The 18,465-nt window shown below is 42.5% G+C and overlaps 2 protein-coding genes across 4 annotated transcripts; both read left to right on the forward strand.

The window, feature by feature from the left end:
- The first annotated feature begins 343 nt into the window (after positions 1–343).
- Positions 344–2,422, forward strand: rps15 (ribosomal protein S15). The gene is made up of 4 exons (XM_083990821.1): positions 344–403; positions 828–913; positions 1,389–1,623; positions 2,261–2,422. The coding sequence occupies exons 1-4, from the start codon at positions 401–403 to the stop codon at positions 2,372–2,374; spliced, it is 438 nt and encodes a 145-aa protein (XP_083846947.1). The 5' UTR covers positions 344–400; the 3' UTR covers positions 2,375–2,422.
- A 586-nt stretch (positions 2,423–3,008) lies between these two features.
- LOC311000171 (dipeptidyl peptidase 9) lies at positions 3,009–17,166 on the forward strand. Of its 3 annotated transcripts, none has more exons than XM_083990810.1 (21): positions 3,009–3,155; positions 4,407–4,497; positions 4,650–4,888; positions 5,094–5,206; positions 5,787–5,960; positions 8,015–8,186; positions 8,404–8,514; positions 8,644–8,772; positions 8,861–8,922; positions 9,001–9,101; positions 10,644–10,821; positions 10,960–11,119; positions 11,254–11,333; positions 11,790–11,942; positions 12,254–12,389; positions 13,363–13,508; positions 13,644–13,790; positions 14,488–14,640; positions 15,058–15,200; positions 15,882–15,993; positions 16,082–17,166. In XM_083990810.1, the coding sequence occupies exons 2-21, from the start codon at positions 4,442–4,444 to the stop codon at positions 16,172–16,174; spliced, it is 2,658 nt and encodes an 885-aa protein (XP_083846936.1). In that variant the 5' UTR covers positions 3,009–3,155; positions 4,407–4,441; the 3' UTR covers positions 16,175–17,166. The 3 variants fall into 3 exon arrangements, with proteins under 3 accessions (XP_083846936.1, XP_083846935.1, XP_083846937.1); XM_083990809.1 differs by having other exon boundaries at positions 3,027–3,159; XM_083990811.1 differs by having other exon boundaries at positions 3,027–3,159; positions 8,018–8,186.
- The last annotated feature ends 1,299 nt before the right edge of the window (positions 17,167–18,465 follow it).

The following is an 18,465-nucleotide window of genomic DNA, read 5'->3' on the forward strand; positions in this document are numbered from 1 at the left end:
TAAGCATGATTAGCCTACTTTACACCTTTGGGCCTTTTATTAGCTAGAGCTACATGTCATATCCACGAAAAACATACAGTTACACAGGCCTTACTGCTTTTCTGTGTTTAGTGTTATCTCTTTGTTGTCTGTTCCCTGGTAAACTGGAGTAAGACTGGGCTCCACTGTGATGCATAGAGATAGAGACCATGTCAAAAACGGGACACGTTGGTAGAAACCATAGACTGTAAAAAAGAAACCTGAGCCTGGTCACAAACCGCAGTAATGGTACAACAGCACCACCTGCTGTCAACTTGAGGCACTGACGCCGGAAGACGCCACCGGATGTTTGCCTGAAATCGCGCGATATCAGGCCTAGCGAGACTTCTGACCGTTCTTTTCCACCGGAACATCAGGCAAGATGGTAGGTACATCACCGATCTGGAGCCTCGTCAAAACATAATCTATATACATCTGAGCTCTGTATCAAACATTTACAATGGCTGAATGTATCATCCGACAGTTTCATACGTCCAGTGTCCTATTAGCAGGAAATCGTTGGCCAAAATGTCGGATATATCTGTGTTTGTAGGCTGTGTATTAGCCTGAGCTAACACCATCTGTAGCTAAGCTAACCCGGTGCTTCTACACAGTCGCGCACTGTTAATTAAACATGGCCTGCCTTTATAATGTCCCTGCAATGTCCATGTGAGCGTTAACGAACTATCCCGTTGAACTATACCCGTGACGCCGAAGGCAGTCGTGGGTGTAGCAGCTTTGCTTCATAAAGTGACGGCTAGCTGTAGGCTAATGACTGACCGGGACCCATCCATGTCTGTCTCTTCCAGGCGGATACCGAGATCAAGAAGAAGCGTACCTTCAGGAAGTTCACCTTCAGAGGTGTGGACCTGGACCAGCTTCTGGACATGTCCTAGTAAGTCGGACACGTAATGTCGCTGTACTGCTGTCAGCTCTGGCACCGTGATCTCCTGCTTGTGTCAGACTCGATCAGTTGTCAAAAACCTCGATGTACCCACAGGAATGACGGGCATTTTAACATATCTAAATGCATGACCTGCAGTTGTTGGCATCTTTTTAATCCTGTCATAGCAAGCTGTAGTACATCAGTGATTATCTCTAGTCAGCAGAGGCCTTTAGAGACTAACTCTATCTTATCATAATATAAAATTATCTCAAACATTCATACCGGTAGTTATGTGCTGACCAGTCAATTTATTTTCAATTTTAGATCTGTACAAAGAAACTCCAGAGATTATGCTGATGGTGGAAATAGGAACTGTTCCTCAGTTGACAACTGTACATAACCTGTCTGTCTTTGAAAATGTAGCTTTTGCCACCGTGGTTGTCAGGGGGTGTCATGGGCATCACTCTCCTCCCTTCCTCTATAGTGAGCAGCTGATGCAGCTGTACTGCGCCCGCCAGAGGAGGAGGCTGAACCGTGGCCTGCGCCGCAAGCAGCAGTCCCTCCTGAAGCGCCTGCGCAAGGCAAAGAAGGAGGCTCCCCCCATGGAGAAACCAGAGGTGGTGAAGACCCATCTGAGGGACATGGTCATCCTGCCTGAGATGGTCGGGTCCATGGTTGGCGTGTACAACGGCAAAACTTTCAACCAGGTTGAAATCAAGGTGAGATGCTATTTGGTTAGGTGTGAGCCGAACCTAGGCTTTTATGGACACTATTATTATCAACACTAAGTGTTGTATATAAGTTGAGATTGGTGCGTCGGGAGCTATTTATTGAATGCTGTATATGAATAGATCGATACATCTTAAATGAGCTGGAAAATACTAAAGTTGATACAGATGTTGGAATAATATCTTTGGCAAATTCTTGATCCACCCAGTTTATATGTATTGTGCTTTAAATCGTTTGTGACTTTCCTCAGTCACCCCTCGTTCTAAGCTATATTTCATTAAAAGGTCCCACAGTGAAATAAATCAAATTTCCCTGTTTTTAACAAGCTAAAAATAGACGAGTGATAACACATTGATTTTGTTCAATATGAATGCAGAATGCTGCAGATGCAGCATTGGATGTACACAGTGTTTATCCTGCCAAAATTACACAGGGCCACAGTCGGTCAAGTTTACATGCATGCAGAGCCACTTCTTGCATCATAGCTTGTGTGTTGTCGATGGGGCTTTTATTTTGAATGCCAGTTTCCTAAGTAAATACATCCCTCACCATGACCATCTCTTATTTCAGTTGTCTGTATTTTTTACATATTAAATTATAACTTAATGTATTTTTTCCCCTCCACAGCCCGAGATGTGTGGTCACTATTTGGGCGAGTTCTCCATCACCTACAAACCAGTCAAACACGGTCGCCCCGGTATTGGAGCCACACACTCTTCTCGGTTCATCCCTCTGAAGTAGAATGGCTGTATTCTTTGTATAAATAAAAAAAACTGGGTGCTCCACTCATCTTGTCTCCTTCCCTTTCTTCTGCATACTGTTTCAAAATGAAGATAAATTACAAAGTGTCTTTTTTTTTTTTAAGCTTGAGTTTTCAAACATTTTCAGTAAATGGCATGGGAGTCTATTAAGACCATAATCCACAAGATAGGTTGTGCTTTGTAACAAGTTGGAAATTGTGGAAAAGCAGCAGAGTTATTCTGTCATTTACAAAAACTCTCAACATGGTATAACATGATGGATATTAAAAATAAAACATGCTCTAGATGCCCACTGGTAGATGGATTGAATTCATTAATTTAATAGGTGAGGGATCATTTACTAAATCCTGTAGCTTCAGGAAATACATAGCTTCAATACACTGTGGTGTTTTTTAGTTCTACTTGAAATTTACATTTGCAAGGAGGCCATACCTCTGATCTAGTGTATGTTAAAATAGTTTAAATTACCGTGTGGTGGAGGTTGGCCTGTGGGTCACGCCCCCCCCCCCCCCCCCCACCACCACACGCCTCCCTGCCCCGCCGCTGACGCCTCCTCGGATCGGCGGTGCGGCCCTGAAAACGCTCCGGCGTGTGTTGCTCTCCTTGGACTGAAGGTTCCTCCTCTTTCCGATCCGAGAGCCAGGCAGCTACATTTTGTGTGGCCGCTCTGGGCCATGGATACAACCTTTAGCAGTGGCAAAATCTGTTTATTGACACCACGCTAATACAATCTAGAAGTTGGTCAAAGAAACAGTGACCAGGTTGGTAAGTATTTTCCTTGATTTTAGCTTGTTCCGTGAGGACGGTCGTATGAGCTCCTGTGATTTTATTATTTTTTAAGAGAAAGCCAGCAACCGCCAGCTAGCGGTTAGCTGGTTTTGAGCTAGGCTAGCGGTAGGTAGCTAGTTAGCTTCAGAGCGAAAATGACAGAAGAGAGCTGTCATGTCAAAATATACCCAAGCAGGTTTTTTTTAAACATAGACACTGCTTTACACCTGTCATTTCCCAACACCTCGGGGTTTTGTCATTCATTGCTAAATGTAACGTTAGAGCCGTTGAAGTGTTGACACAAATGAATTTGCCGGTGTTTTTCCCAGTGTCACTGACTAGTTGAAATCCGAGAACAAAGATCTATTGTAGGCTAGCTAACTGTTAACATTAACGGTACCTGTGTTTTATATTTGACACGACTTGTAACTTACCCACCCTTACTATTTGCTAGAGAAAAGCTCTGAAGTCACAGCTCCACCAAACAGGGCCGTTTCGTGTGTAAGGTTACAAGTTGTAGAGTAATTCCTTCCATTTTAACATATTTTCCATAACAACACAAACCGCGGTCAATAAAAGTTGAATGTTTTCGGGAGGTTTTCTAAAAGAAGACAGCCAGTAGTATTGATGCACTTCCTCCTGTACACACAGATAAAAAGTCAGATCTACATTGTGAGTGATCTCCATTCATAAATAGATACCATCAGCCCACGCCTCGTTCTGATCTCCTGAGCAGCTGCTGGTTTGTGTGTTTGTTGTGGGTTCAGTGTTTCCTTTACACAGAACTAAGGTGCCTCACCACCACAAATGTCAAACACTTTCCTAACACTGGAATAAGAAATGTACTGAAGTCTGTGATCTTTCTCACTGATCCCTCACACAACACAGATCATAAAGGAAGGAATGTGGGGTATTCCCTCCCTAAGTTTTCACAGCAGCAGAGTTGGACTTACATCAGTTGTTTCACATGGGACATTTAACAGGAATTCTCTGGTCTGGTCAATAGCTCCAGGTTTCTTTACAATGGAGCCTTGTGAATGATTTATGTTTTTTCCAGTTCTCCTCAAGACACATTGTAGTCTGAGGATTGCAAAGACTGTGAAATGTAGTGTTATCTGCCAAGTGAAACGATTAATGCTCTCAAAAGTATGTTCATATCAGAATCACTCTCATAATGGTTAACAGTACCTGTTGGTCTCTATTTAAGGATTCTGGATGATATTAACAGTGTACTTTGTTCATAGGTTACAGAATTGGAGTGAGGCGTGTTGACCGGTGAATGCATAGAGTCAAGAGGGTCAAACTTTGTGACACTAAAGAGGGTATCTGGAAAAGGTATGGCATGGCGCTACGTCTCCTTTTAACTGCTTTGTTTCCGAAGATGGATGTTTTAAATGTTTTTATTCCAATAAAGGAATGCACAAGTGCAGGTGTGTCTTGAGTGTCGCTACCACCACTTCTCAATCCTTTCTTATGTCAACATGCAGCTGTGTGACAGTGAGCATGACGGCTGTGGACGGCCTTTCGCACAGTACGGAGGTGGTGGAGATGGAGGATGTCCCATCCCAATACTTTGTTGAGAAACACTCATGGGAGGGCCTGCGTGACATTATCCACTGTAGCAGGAAGTACTCGGGCATGATTGCTAATAAGGCCCCCCATGACTTCCAGTTCGTGCAGAAGAAGGATGAGAATGGACCCCATTCCCATCGGTTGTACTACCTCGGTGAGCAGACAATCCTCTACATCGACTTATAATTTGTATTCTCTGTATACTGCAGCCCATGTGTTCTTCTTTCACTTGACATTGGCCATGTTTTCTTACTTCAGACAGGAGAATACGACTGTCTCGTGACATTATAACAGATATTTTGTGAATCTTATTGAGACGAAGCCTTTTCATTTTTGCCTCTTTTCCATGTGCCTCCCAGGAATGCCTTATGGGAGCAGAGAGAACTCATTACTCTACTCAGAAATCCCCAAGAAGATCCGTAAAGAGGCCCTCTTAGTGTTGTCGTGGAAACAGATGCTGGATCACTTCCAGGTGAATTCCCCCTCTCTTCCTGTTCTTGCCAATACCAAATAGCAAACAGTGGTGCGTCTTACAAATGGGGAACATAAGTGGTCCTTGAAGGTGTGGCAGTATTGCTTTTTATAGCACCACAAAAATGTTATGAAACGCCAAAAGATTAAGCAACCATGGCAGAAACTATGAGAGGAATGCTTGTACTGTACAACCATTATGTGGATATTTGATCTAGGCGGGGATGGGTCTAAGAATGTGGTTCTGTATTTTATAGTAATAATACTGTATTAGCTCACGGCGTGTGTTAACCTAGCAGGCTTGTGTAGAGAAGATCTTCTCATTCTTTTTTTTTTTTTATATATTTTTGGGCGTTTTTGCCTTTATTTGACAGTACATAGTGAGATAGACAGGAAAGGGGGAGGCAGAGAGAGGGGGAATGACAGAGAGGCGGGATTCGAACCGGGGACGCCTGCGTTGAGGACTGTAGCCTCTACACGGGGCGGCCGCCTTAACCACTGCGCCACGGACCGCCCCAGAAGATCTTCTCATTCTATTGGAAATATGCATTCATCTTTTGTTTTTCCTATCTGTTCTTAAGGCTACACCGCACCAGGGGGCTTATTCCCGGGAGGAGGAGTTGCTGAGAGAACGTAAACGTTTGGGAGCGTTTGGTATCACCTCATATGACTACCATGCTCAGACGGGCCTGTTCCTCTTCCAGGCCAGCAATAGCCTCTTCTATTGTCAGGATGGAGGCAACAATGGCTTCATCGTGAGTATAATACAGATTTTCCCCCTTTAATTCAGAATCCCTTTAAAGATTTAATTCAGAGCAAGGTAATGAAATCTGAAAGGTTCAGACTAACACAGTGCAGAGGTGCTCTGAATACACAATCTGTGACTTAACTTAAATAGTTTGTACAAACACAATACATTGTATTGTAATCTCATCCACTTATTGGACATAATTAATGCACTATTGTGTGTTGCCAAAGATTAAAATCCAAAATGTTTGAGTGCTGATTGTATTTTTAATGGCATAGACTCCTGAACTGCCACAAAGCTTGCCTAAGGGATGTAACAGATATCAAGGGAGGAAAGACGATCATGAGACTAAATTTTGTTTTCCATTGTCCACTGCTTTGGGTTTTGTGCCCTTCCCAGATGTCGTTGAACTTAGTGTGTTGTCTTTGAATGGTAACTTAACCATAAATCCTAGCTGAATGAAACATAAGACGCAGTTTCTTTTAAGGCCATTACAGAGGCACTAGATAAGTTCTGTGGGAACTTTGGAGCCCAGGGATTTTAAGTTTTCAACAGTTAATGGTCATCGACTTGTGATTGTAGTTGATCCTACACAATACAGTTGGTTTGAACCTGAGATACTGATAAGAAATGAATGCATCTTAAGGACCCCCCCCTCCAAATTATCTTGTGCATCATGTTTTTGTGCCTTTTGAAATATATCAAGTCATAGGACGCCCTGGTGGTTCAACTGGTAGAGAACATACTATGTAGGCTCAGTCCCTGTCTCTCTCCCCTAACTTTTGTGTTCCTCGCTCCATGTCTCCAAAAAAGTAAAAAAAAAAAAAAAAAAACTTAAAAATGCAGAAGTCTCTTTTTCTTCCCCGTCTTTCTGTCTACACTGTATTTGGTGCATAGTGTTAGTGAAGTGGGTAGTTGGAACAACATCCTTTTTTGAAGGGTTTAAAGGGATAGTTCACCCTAGAATGATATTTCGCTCATTATCTACTCACCCTCATGTTGACTAAGGGCTGGAAGAATTTTCAGAGTCCTCCGTCCCTTCTCTTAGTTACAGGGGGTCTCGGCGTAGCAGTGCATTTCAATGCAACGGTTGCAAAGGGACACCAGAGCTCTTCGTAAAAAACACACACAAAAAAACATCCAAATACCTCCATGATGCTCGTATGTAATGTCCGTCTTGTGCTGAAGCCCCAAATTGCGTAATTGTCCCGAAAAAAATTAAATAAGTCTATATTTTAAGCTTGTTTGTAGCGGAAGCTTCTCGTCTTCTTCTTCTTCTCCTCTTCCTGGTCCGTCCAAATCTCGCGTGATTTGCGCCGGCGTCAGTGCGGTTACTGCGAATCACGCGAGATTTGGACGGACCAGGAAGAGGAGCTTCGAGAAGCTTCCGCTACAAACAAGCTTAAAATATAGACTTATTTAATTTTTTTCGGGACAATTACGCAATTTGGGGCTTCAGCACAAGACGGACATTACATACGAGCATCATGGAGGTATTTGGATGTTTTTTTGTGTGTGTTTTTTACGAAGAGCTCTGGTGTCCCTTTGCAACCGTTGCATTGAAATGCACTGCTACGCTAAGACCCCCTGTAACTCAGAGAAGGGACGGTGGACTCTGATAATTCTTCCAGCCCTTAGTCAACATGAGGGTGAGTAGATAATGAGCGAAATATCATTCTAGGGTGAACTATCCCTTTAACAAAGAGTAACAGCGTTGTGTCAAGTTCATATTTACTCAATGGCTTATACATTTAAAAACATCAAAAAAGTATAATAAATAAAGTGCTATTTTTGTGGACAAGGCATGTGTTACCTAGAAGTGAAGCTGAAGAAATTTGACTGGAGGAGTTGATGAGTATTGGGGAAAAGCATTTTTGCACTTTTGAGGCAGTTTAGAAAGGGAGCCGGTCTGTTCTCCATTGCAACAAGCGCTGCTAAGTCTTTTTAGAATTCCCGCTGATTCAAGGTGCACCTGACTGTGATCAACCTTCTCCTTCTGTAATATCTTTGCATGTCCTGCTCCTGTCTCCCCATGACTAAGATTGTTTGTTTTGGTTTTAGCAGTCTGCCCCTGTAAAGCCTGTGGAGATCAAGACTCAGTGCTCAGGGACCCGTATGGACCCCAAGGTCTGCCCCGGAGACCCCGACTTCATAGCCTTCATCAACAACAACGACCTGTGGATAACTAGCATTAAGACGGGCGAGGAGAGGAGACTCACTTACTGCCACAAAGGTCTGAAGTTTTTCATTTGGGTTAAATAATTAAGCAGTAAGATGTAATAAGCTTCATTTGCTCTGCATTTAATACCCTCTTTAACTAATAGTAGTACAACTAATTCAGTCTCAGTTTAAACTACATGCAGGAAAACGTATTTGATCGTCGTATCATGATATACGTCATATACTTTATTGTTAGACCGTTAACATTACATATTTGCATATTTTTTCAGGTGTGGATAATGTCAAGGAGGACCCCAAATCTGCAGGTGTAGCAACTTTTGTCATCCAGGAAGAGTTTGACCGTTTCACCGGCTACTGGTGGAGTCCCTCAGCAGTGAAAGGTCAGCAAATATACCCAACTCGTTCACTCATAAGACAGTGTTTCTAGGTATTCATAGCTCTGTTTGTGTGTATACTCTATTTTCCCTTACACGCTCTCTTTGAATTGATTCTATTTCTCTCCCTGTCAGACCCCGATGGAGGTAAAACCGTGTATCTTCTATATGAAGAGGTGGATGAGACGGAAGTAGAGATTATTCATGTTCCATCTCCAGCGCTGGAGGAGCGTAAAGCAGACGCATATAGATATCCTCGAACAGGTCAGTGTAACCTTGTGCACCGTGTCTACACTAATTTGGAGCAGTGAATAGTTTTATTAACCCTAACCCTGATGTCTTTGTTTCACAGGCAGCAAAAATCCCCAGGCTACCCTTAAACTGGCAGAGATAAAGACAGACCATCAAGGAAGGGTGAGTTCTTCATGATCCGTCTTTTTTCTCCAATATGATAATGAGACTCCACTAATGTGTTTCTGGTTGTACTTGCAGATTGTGAGCACGCAAGACAAAGAACTGGTCGTCCCATTTACCTCTTTGTTTCCTGGGACAGAATACATCGCCAGAGTAGGATGGACAAGTGACGGCAAATAGTGAGTGTTACAACCTAAATTTTGACTCTGTTGTTCACATTGTGATGCTGTCTTTCTCAAAATAAACCACCAGAAGTCCCAGAGCCTGTTAATGGAGCATCAATAGTGACACATGGATCATATTATCGTAATTGGCAACATTTTGAATACTTGTTATTTCCAGTGGAGCAGTTGCTTCCAAAATTGTTAAAGGGGAACTATGCAAGTCCGGCGGCTTTTCCGCTGTTTTGGTAACGCTCCTCTCATCCATCCAGCGAAAAATCAATACATGGAGCAGTGGATAACGTTATATAACATATACCAGGGCTCCAGACTAACTTTTTTTACCAGGAGCACAGTGGCCCCTAACTAAAAAATGTAGGAGCGCAAGCAGAAAATTTAGGGGCGCACACCGAAATTGACTTGCAGAGTAAATCTTCACATTTCCTCTAATTTTCAGTGTATTACTGATAAATACTTTGATAAATGCAGAAACTATAATGTTTTAAATTCACATTTTGGTGTGCAACAGTATCTGACCAATAACAGAACAAGTAGACACACCACGTGTGGTAAACTACAAAAAATATCGCGGGTGACGTTCAGCACACACACACACGCCGGTCTGTGTGTCTCCTGCTGTTTCACACGGAGCTCTGCTGTGGAAAGACGTCTCCTCCGAGATGCAGAGAAGAGAAACACACATTTCTTTTCACACATTAGCCAATCACAGTGGTCATTAAAAAAAAAAAATCTGCAAATTTACTGGTCGCACATGCGCGAGTAGATGAAAAATTTACTCGCACTGTCTCAAATTTTTGTCGCAAAATGCGACCATTTAGTCGCAGTCTGGAGCCCTGTATATGATGTTACAACGTGTGTATTTGTGTAATCTTAACTGTCATAAACAAAAGATTGCCGGTTAGGGAGCGCGTTTGTGTCACGGTGTGCAGAGACAAGAGCTGGGACACCGGGGTCGGCGACCAATTAACTACACTGATGTTGCAAGGTTGCAAGTCGCGACCCACTTTTATAGAATTCAAACCAAGATTTTTTTTGAAAAGCCTTTAAAAACTCATTTTGCTCTTTATTGAGAAAAGTGCATTTCAGAGCACATGAATGAAACTGGGGAGGACCATGACAGCTGCATGTACAGAAGTGAATAAAAAAATAATGCATTCAGGCCACATTAATAAGAAACTGATATCTTTGCATTCAGAGCAAATGGAGCAAATAATAAGAAACTGAGGAGGACCTTTACAACTGCATGTGTTCACGTGACGCGTGCATTTCAATATAAGTTATTTTTCAAAATAAAAGACATGTCCAACATCAGATGTGCATTAAATATTATTTACTTTTTTGACCAGCTGTCCCCACTTTTGGGTCCCGACCCACCAGTTGAGAACCACTGATGTAGTTAACTATCACAACTAGTCCGGGGCTTTTTAGTTAAGGTAAAAATGTAGCATAGCCACGGGAGAAATCCTGCTTAGTTCCTCTTTCTTTAAGTCTCCAAATAAAAAGCATAATTTCGAGTTCTGTTGTTCTGTGTGCCCCCAGTGGCTGGGCAGTGCTTCTGGACCGCAGTCAGAGGAGACTGCAGCTGGTCCTGCTGCCCCCGGCGCTCTTCATTCCCGTCACAGATGACCCAGCTCAGAGGCAGGAGAGTGTGGAGGCCGTGCCCACGAACACACAGCCGTACATCATCTACGAAGAGACCACCGATGTCTGGATTAATGCAAGTCTTTTCACATTCCACTCTCTTTGGTTATCTGTCCTGCTTCTACTAAGAGAAGAAAGTGTTGTAAGGTTTTTCTGATATAATTGTTCAGGCAACTTGCTAACTGCTCTTCTTCTTCTTCTTCTTCTCCCACAGGTTCATGATATATTCTATCCCTTTATTCAAACAACAGAGGATGAGTTTTCTTTCATTTGGGTGAATGAGTCGAAAACAGGTTTCAGCCACCTGTATAAAATCACATCTCTGTTACAACCCGGCTGCTACCACTGGACAGAGGACTACCAACACATAGAGGGTAAGGAACAAGGAGATGCTCCTGTTTTTTTTTTTTTAGGATGACATTTGTCAAATAGTCACGTAGCTGTGTGTTTTACGTCATAGTTTTCGGTATGTCAAGGAGTTGATTTCTCTTATCTGTTTTTTTTCCAGGAGACTTCAAATGTGCAATCAAGGAGGAGATTACATTGACCACTGGAGAATGGGAAGTGTTAGCAAGGCATGGCTCCAAGGTTAGACAACGTCTCTCAGTGTTGGATATGCGAGCTTCATACCTATAAAAGATGCACAGATGTAAAGAGTGCCGTCTAACTTGTTTACGTCAGATGACGGACTTTGGCAACTGATTGACATCTGCTGACACAGGCTATCTTCCCTGTTGATGCTCTGCCAGGCTTCTGCTGCAGCCACCTTTGCTTCTTGCTACTTTTGGGGATTTTTGCCTCCATCTGGTCCTCTGCAACACGGTGTTTCTGCAATGTGGAACTGAGCAAAAAGAAAAACTGTAACACTAAACACTAAAAGCTGTTATAACCTCTAAAAACTGATTTAAAACCACCACTGTCCTAATACTTCCTGACTGAACTGTTTACCGGTATTTGAACTGCAGAATTTCTCAGGCTAGGAATTATGAATTGATATAAAGTAAAGTATACTTTTTCATTTTTCTATTTTCTCTCTCTTGCTAGATCTGGGTGAACGAGGCAACAAAGTTGGTGTACTTCCAGGGCACCAGAGACACTCCTCTGGAGCACCACCTCTATGTGGTCAGCTATGACTCACCTGGAGACGTGGTCAGACTAACAAAGCCTGGCTTCTCTCACAGCTGCTCCGTTAGTCAGGTAACACCATTCATTTATTCAACCTCCAAAAATCCATACATAGACATTTGACATTCACAGTTTTCAATCGTGCTGCAACATTTTATGTTGTTTTGATATAGTCATTGATATGACTTAAAATAGAACTAAACTAAAGTGTCCTAGAACTAATAATTCAGATTTGGGGAAATTGGTTGCAGTACGTGGTGTAGCATTGTAATTGCATCACATAGTCTCACAGCATTTCAGTTCTCCCATTGTCCTTGTAAATGTTTATTCTATTTATACTTGAACCTCTGTTTCTCTGCCCCTGTCTCTCTCTCTCTTTGCAGAACTTTGACTTTTTTGTCAGCCACTACAGTAACGTGAGTACGCCTCCATGTGTTCACGTCTACAGACTGACCAGTTCAGAAGGTGACCCACTACACATGATACCTGAGTTCTGGGCCAGCATGATGGAGTCACCAGGTAAACACAATGTAGACAAGAAGTGACTTGTTGCAACATCAAAATATTTATTTTGATGTCATCAAAACGTTTCTGTTGTTGTATTGAGTCAAGAGTCAATCAAATACCAGATCCTGGGGTAAAATGTTCCTTTACATATAATGGATTTACCAACCAGGTAAATTAACAGTACCAGCTACACTGAAAAGTAAATGTTGTAGATGTTGTGTAGTTTTTTCTTTCTTTGTTTGTTTTCGATAAATTACAAATGTAATAATAATCATTTTTAAAAAAGAAGGCCATAAATTGGCAAGCAGATTTGATTCTCATTCAGCACGTAGGGATTTCATTTACATAATTGATCTCATTTAGTTTGTCTTAGAGAGCAGTCTGGCCAAGTGTGAAGGTTGGCCACCTATCTGTGGTTTTATTTTTGGAACAATCAATAGAGCCCAGTCTGGCTTTGATTAGATCAAGGACGGTGAGTTTGATCTACAGTGCCGTCCTCCAGACAATCCTGACAGCAATCAGATAGTGTGGTGCTCAAACATATGGGTCATTATGAGCACTTTGTGTCAGAGTTGCTTGTTGTTTATAATTGATTTCAAGTAGCAAGACTTAGAGGGCAGTTATTTTCTGTCTCTTGTGCATATCCAAATGTTTCTGCTTTGTCAGAAATGAAGGAATCACAGGTTAAGTGCAACCCAGACCACAGTCAGGGCGTGCTTTTGTCATTAAATGTGCATAAAACGCCTCATTATGGACGACAACAAACATGCCCTCAATGTCACGATGTGACTTTTTTTTTTTTTTTTTTTTTTTTTTTGGTGTTCCAGAGTATCAGTAGCTTTTCCCAAGAAAATGCATCACAGCCTACTCTACTGTCAACCTAAGTGTTTTTGCTGTGTTAAAGGTGAAGTTGCACATAGAGTTGACCCCACAAACCCTGGTATTTTATTAAACCAGCGTGCACACGTGTTTATGTGTCTTCCAGGTTGCCCAGGAGATTACAGTCCACCTGAGATTTTTGACTTTCCAGGGAAGTCAGGCTTCCAGCTTTACGGGATGGTATACAAGCCTCACAACCTGCAGCCTGGCAGGAAACACCCCACTGTGCTCTTTGTGTATGGAGGCCCACAGGTTGGTGACTAGGTCCATTTAATTGTTATTACCACTATGCAGCGGAGCTTTCTCATCTGTGTACTGTGTTAAGTTAAAAGAATCTTTGATGTTGTGACATTTTGTGTGTGTGTGTGTGTGTGTGTGCGTCTTCAGGTGCAGCTGGTCAACAACTCCTTCAAGGGGATGAAGTACCTCCGTCTGAACACGCTGGCCTCTCTGGGCTACGCTGTGGTTGTCATTGACGGGAGGGGTTCCTGTCAGAGGGGCCTTGAGTTTGAAGGAGCACTAAAAAACAAAATGGTAAGTACCGGTATGCCTGTGATAATTTAACACTGCAAATACTTTGTTAAAGCAGAAGTAAGCGATATTTTTGTGTTAATATAAGTCTTAAATAGTTATATCTTCCGACAGCAATCACTTACATAGAGTGTTTGGACCGAAACACGGGTCTCTCAGTCCCTCTGCTCTGCTGTAAGCCGAGGAGAAAACTTTTCTTGTATCCTACAAGTTTTATCCAATGAGGAGAGAGAACGGCATGAAGGGCTGTGTGTGCAGCCAAGGGATGCGCGTGAATGTGGTGACGTAGGGACGAGGACCAATAGAGCCATGACGAGGGCGGGGGCTGCTAACTCCGTCGGCTGACAAGAAGTTATGGTGTGTTCAAGGCAGCCCGTAACTCGTGTTTTTCCGACCTGTGAAGTCGTACCAGTTCGATCTGGTGCAAGTTCACGGGTCGGAAGTTACGAGTGGCCGTTATAGTGCAATTTCACAGGCAACAGGTCGGAGAAACGCGAGTTGCGGGTTGCCTGGAACGCTACAAAGTCGTAAGACGTGACTTGAAGCCGTAACTTACGGTTTCAAAAGCCTGCCTGGAACGCAGCATTAGCCAAAACGACCGGATCGCTTACTTCTGCTTTAACTAATTTGCAGGGAAACAGAAAAAGTGAATATCATAATAAGACAAAACACCAAACATGACTTACCGTTGTCTCTCCAGGGTCAGGTTGAGATCGAGGACCAGGTGGAGGGGCTGCAGTATGTGGCGGAGAAGTTTAACTTTGTGGACCTCAGCCGTGTTGCTATCCATGGCTGGTCCTACGGCGGTTTCCTCTCACTCATGGGTCTCATCCAGCGACCCAATGTCTTCAAGGTAAGGAGGCTGTTTCCACCCCTCAGCCATTTTTATCTTTAAACCGTGCGCTCACTTTCTATCAGTCTCTACTGTCTCCTTTTGCCAGAAATTGTAACATACACCACAAGTTATTATCACTTGAACAAAATGAAAAACAAAAGCACGTGCTTAATTTTTGGATGTAAGATGTTTAATATCAATGGTGCAGGTGTAGTTGCAGCTTACATCCACATGGTGTCTGTCTTGGACAGTGCTACAGTATGGTACTAACAGCCCTAATTCAGTGAATATATGTGCAGATGCAACCTCATGCTAAGAGGGATTGAAAGTTTAATTTACATACTAATATAATTTCTTTGCAGAAATATATATCCAACTGAGCCATAAAATCAGTGTCAGAATTGACCATCCATCTGTGTTGTGTTTTTCTACCAGCTGGCCATCGCAGGAGCCCCAGTGACTGTGTGGATGGCCTACGACACTGGCTACACAGAGCGTTACATGGATGTGCCTGAGAACAACCAGCAGGGCTATGAGGAAGGATCGGTGGCCTTGCATGTGGACAAGCTGCCCAGCGAGTAAGTACATGCCCATTTTAATGAGCTGACAAGAGTCCCTGGCTTTATGTGGGATTCAGACTGTATTTTAACCATCCTGCGTGTCAGTAACAGCATACACATTTCTGTGTTTCAGCATTACTGTGGCTCCATTTCCTGCAAAGTCGTGATTCATATTCTTTTAAGTTAGTCTGACGTGTGTTTGGACAAGTTTAGGGCAATATTTTTCACATTTATGGGTGCCATTCTTGTCCTAGATTTTTGTGGTCATCTTGGTTGTTCTCACCCTTTGCTTAAAATGTAACTGATGAGCTCAGAAGGTCTTAAATATGTAAAGTAATAAGTAGAGGGTTAGTTACAACTTAAAATTTGCAAGTGTGAAGTTATGAATGTGTGAGATGAACAGACTAAATCAAACCTCATTGTTTATCAGCCGTGTTGGTAGGCCTGACAGACAGATGGCATGTTGAAGCAATACTCTTGGATGCTGAGTTCATACCAGAGATGCTTTCAGCTCTTCAGCTTTTCAAATTTGCATCTGTGTACGCTTTCCTTTTTCTAAGTATAAAGGAATGGGGAGTATTTAACTGCTAACTGTTGGGCAATATGCTATTTCAGGAATTGCACTGTTCTCTTCCTATGAAAGCCCATGAAAATCACTGTATGCATCGTATTCTAAGCGTGTAATCTTTGTCATTTCAGGCCCAATCGTCTGCTGATTCTTCACGGTTTTCTAGACGAGAACGTGCACTTTTTCCACACCAATTTCCTAGTGTCACAGATAATCCGTGCTGGGAAACCTTACCAGCTTCAGGTAAGCATCACAAACCTCATACCGCAGTAATGGTTTTCATGGAAATATTACATAGGATAACTATGGTTACTCTGCTTCAATCGTCCAGGTCTACCCCAACGAGCGACACAGTATTCGCTGCCCTGAGTCTGGAGAGCACTACGAGATCATGCTGCTGCACTTTCTACAACAATACCTCTGAAATGAGACAACGGGAAGAAGTCAAGTCTAATTTCCCCTCTGTCCTCCTCTAATCCCTCCAGCTCACCACCCATCTTTACTCCCCCCCGACCTCCCGATCCCAACCCACCGTCTCCAACTGTTCACCCTGTCGTGGAGAGACTGTCAGACACTCTGCAGCCACAAGCCACTCTCTCCCATGAACTAGTCATATCACTTCTCCACCTTTCTTCCCTCTTTCGCTCTCTCTGTCTCTTGTTCTGTTACTCACTTGCTCGCCCTGTCTCCTCCATGCCCTTCCCCCTGTGTACAGTCTGGGGTATGGTTTACGAGCACAGAGATTTGGTGTTTCACCCTGAAAGCTGAACAAAGACAAGGACATATGGAGAAATATTTGCAGGCTGTGTCACATTGACTCATTGCTCAGCCACGTCCTCATCTGCAACCATGATGGTTTTTGCCAAATGTTATCGTGTTGTTTCCCCCCCCCTCGCCCCACCTGTTTATTCACTTGAGTCAGTGGTAGAAATGGGGTTACAGTTCACAGATATGAAATGGAATCTATAAACATATTTGCAGACATCAGCGCACATACACACTGTGTGTAAAGTACAGTTTATTTCATAAATACACCCACAAGCACACTCACACAGACTTGCAATATCCACATATACTGTGAGTCTGTACCTGGCAGTTTGTGTAATGATGAAGAAAGGAAGAAAACCGTATCTCTTCCTCTGTCCACGTGTTTTAAGTGTGTGTTGTTTAAATAAAATATTTTTATGGATTTTTATTCTTTTTTTTTTTAATGAGTGCTGACAAGCTGCTCATTGAAATTTTTGTGCCGTTTTCTCCCCTCACATTACATTGCTCGAGATATCTGCTTGCCTTCTTAACACATAATTTATATTTGCCAAAGTACCTCTTGACTCTTGATCATGCTGGTATTTCCTTTTTTTACTGCAATAAAGACAACAGGAGGGTGAGCACTGGAGTCTTACAACAGCTTTGTACCACCAGAATACAATTTGTACATGATAATAAATAAATGTATGAATCAATCACATGCTCTTTTACTGCAGTCTTCTTATTCCACATGTTAAAGGTTACGTTCATACAGTCTATGGTTACGTTTGATAGCTGCAGAGTGTCTTGCTGTTCGTGTTTTGCAGGGTGCTGTGCTGCTTGTGCAAACTATTCTACTTGCCACTCCACTCAGCCACACTTGGAGCCTCTTGAGGTCTTCTTCAAAGTACTACACCAGACCAAACCTGCACCACTGGATACATCATCGTAATCTCACTGCGGTCAAATGAGCCGTCGTTCGTCTTCGCGGAGTCAAGCCAGCCGCACAAACATTTTAACTGCGCCCGTATCATAGAACTTACGGCGAATGCTCCGAGTCCACCGACAAAGCTAGCGCTAGTTTAGAACCAAGCGAGATGACTTCCGGTTTTCAAAATAAGACGAGGATACCGTAATACGAAGGCAATCGAGGTGTGTGTGTGTGTGTGTGTGTGTGTGTGTGTGTGTGTGTGAGAGTGAGATTACACCTAACAGGGCCTAATGAATTTTAAACAGGAAAAAGGCCTTATACTCCATTTTTACTGTACAATAACGACACTTTGGTCCATAAGTTCAGGCAATGGTTGGTACAGTTGACTTCAGGACCGCCCTGACTACTCCCTCACTCAATATCAAACGTTTTTACTTTATCATTTTGGAGAAATTAAGCCTCAAAGTTGCATTTTTTGCTTTTTTTAAACATGACAAAAAGGTCTAATACTCCATATTTACTGTAACAACACTTTGGTCCATAGGTTCAGACAAAGGTTGGTACAGTTGGCTTCCGGATCATCCTGGCTACTTCCACAGTCATTATCAAACATTTTTACTGTATAATTTTGGATAAATTAATCCATTAATTTTGCTCAATATTCACGCAAATGTAAAATCCCTATATAATTTTTGACAAAAGTTGATAAAGTTGTTTCCAGGACCATCCTTACTACCCACTGATCCACTATTAAGCATTTTTCCTGCATCATTTTAGAGAAATTCAGCTATACAGTTCCATTTTTACATAGAAAGAGGCCTTATGCTCAGTATTTATTCTAATTTAGAGGCTTAATTTCTCTAAAATGAGAGAGCTTTTCCAGTGCAAAACAAACGAAGGAAAGACAACTTCTAGGCTTAATTTCTCCAAAATGATACAGTAAAAATGTTTGAAAATGACCGAGGGTGTAGCCAGGATACTCCTGAAGTCAACTGTACCAACCATTGTCAGAACTTATGGGCCAATGTGATGGAACA

This window comes from Trachurus trachurus, assembly GCF_905171665.1.
Source record: "Trachurus trachurus genome assembly, chromosome: 17".
NCBI lineage: Eukaryota > Metazoa > Chordata > Actinopteri > Carangiformes > Carangidae > Trachurus > Trachurus trachurus.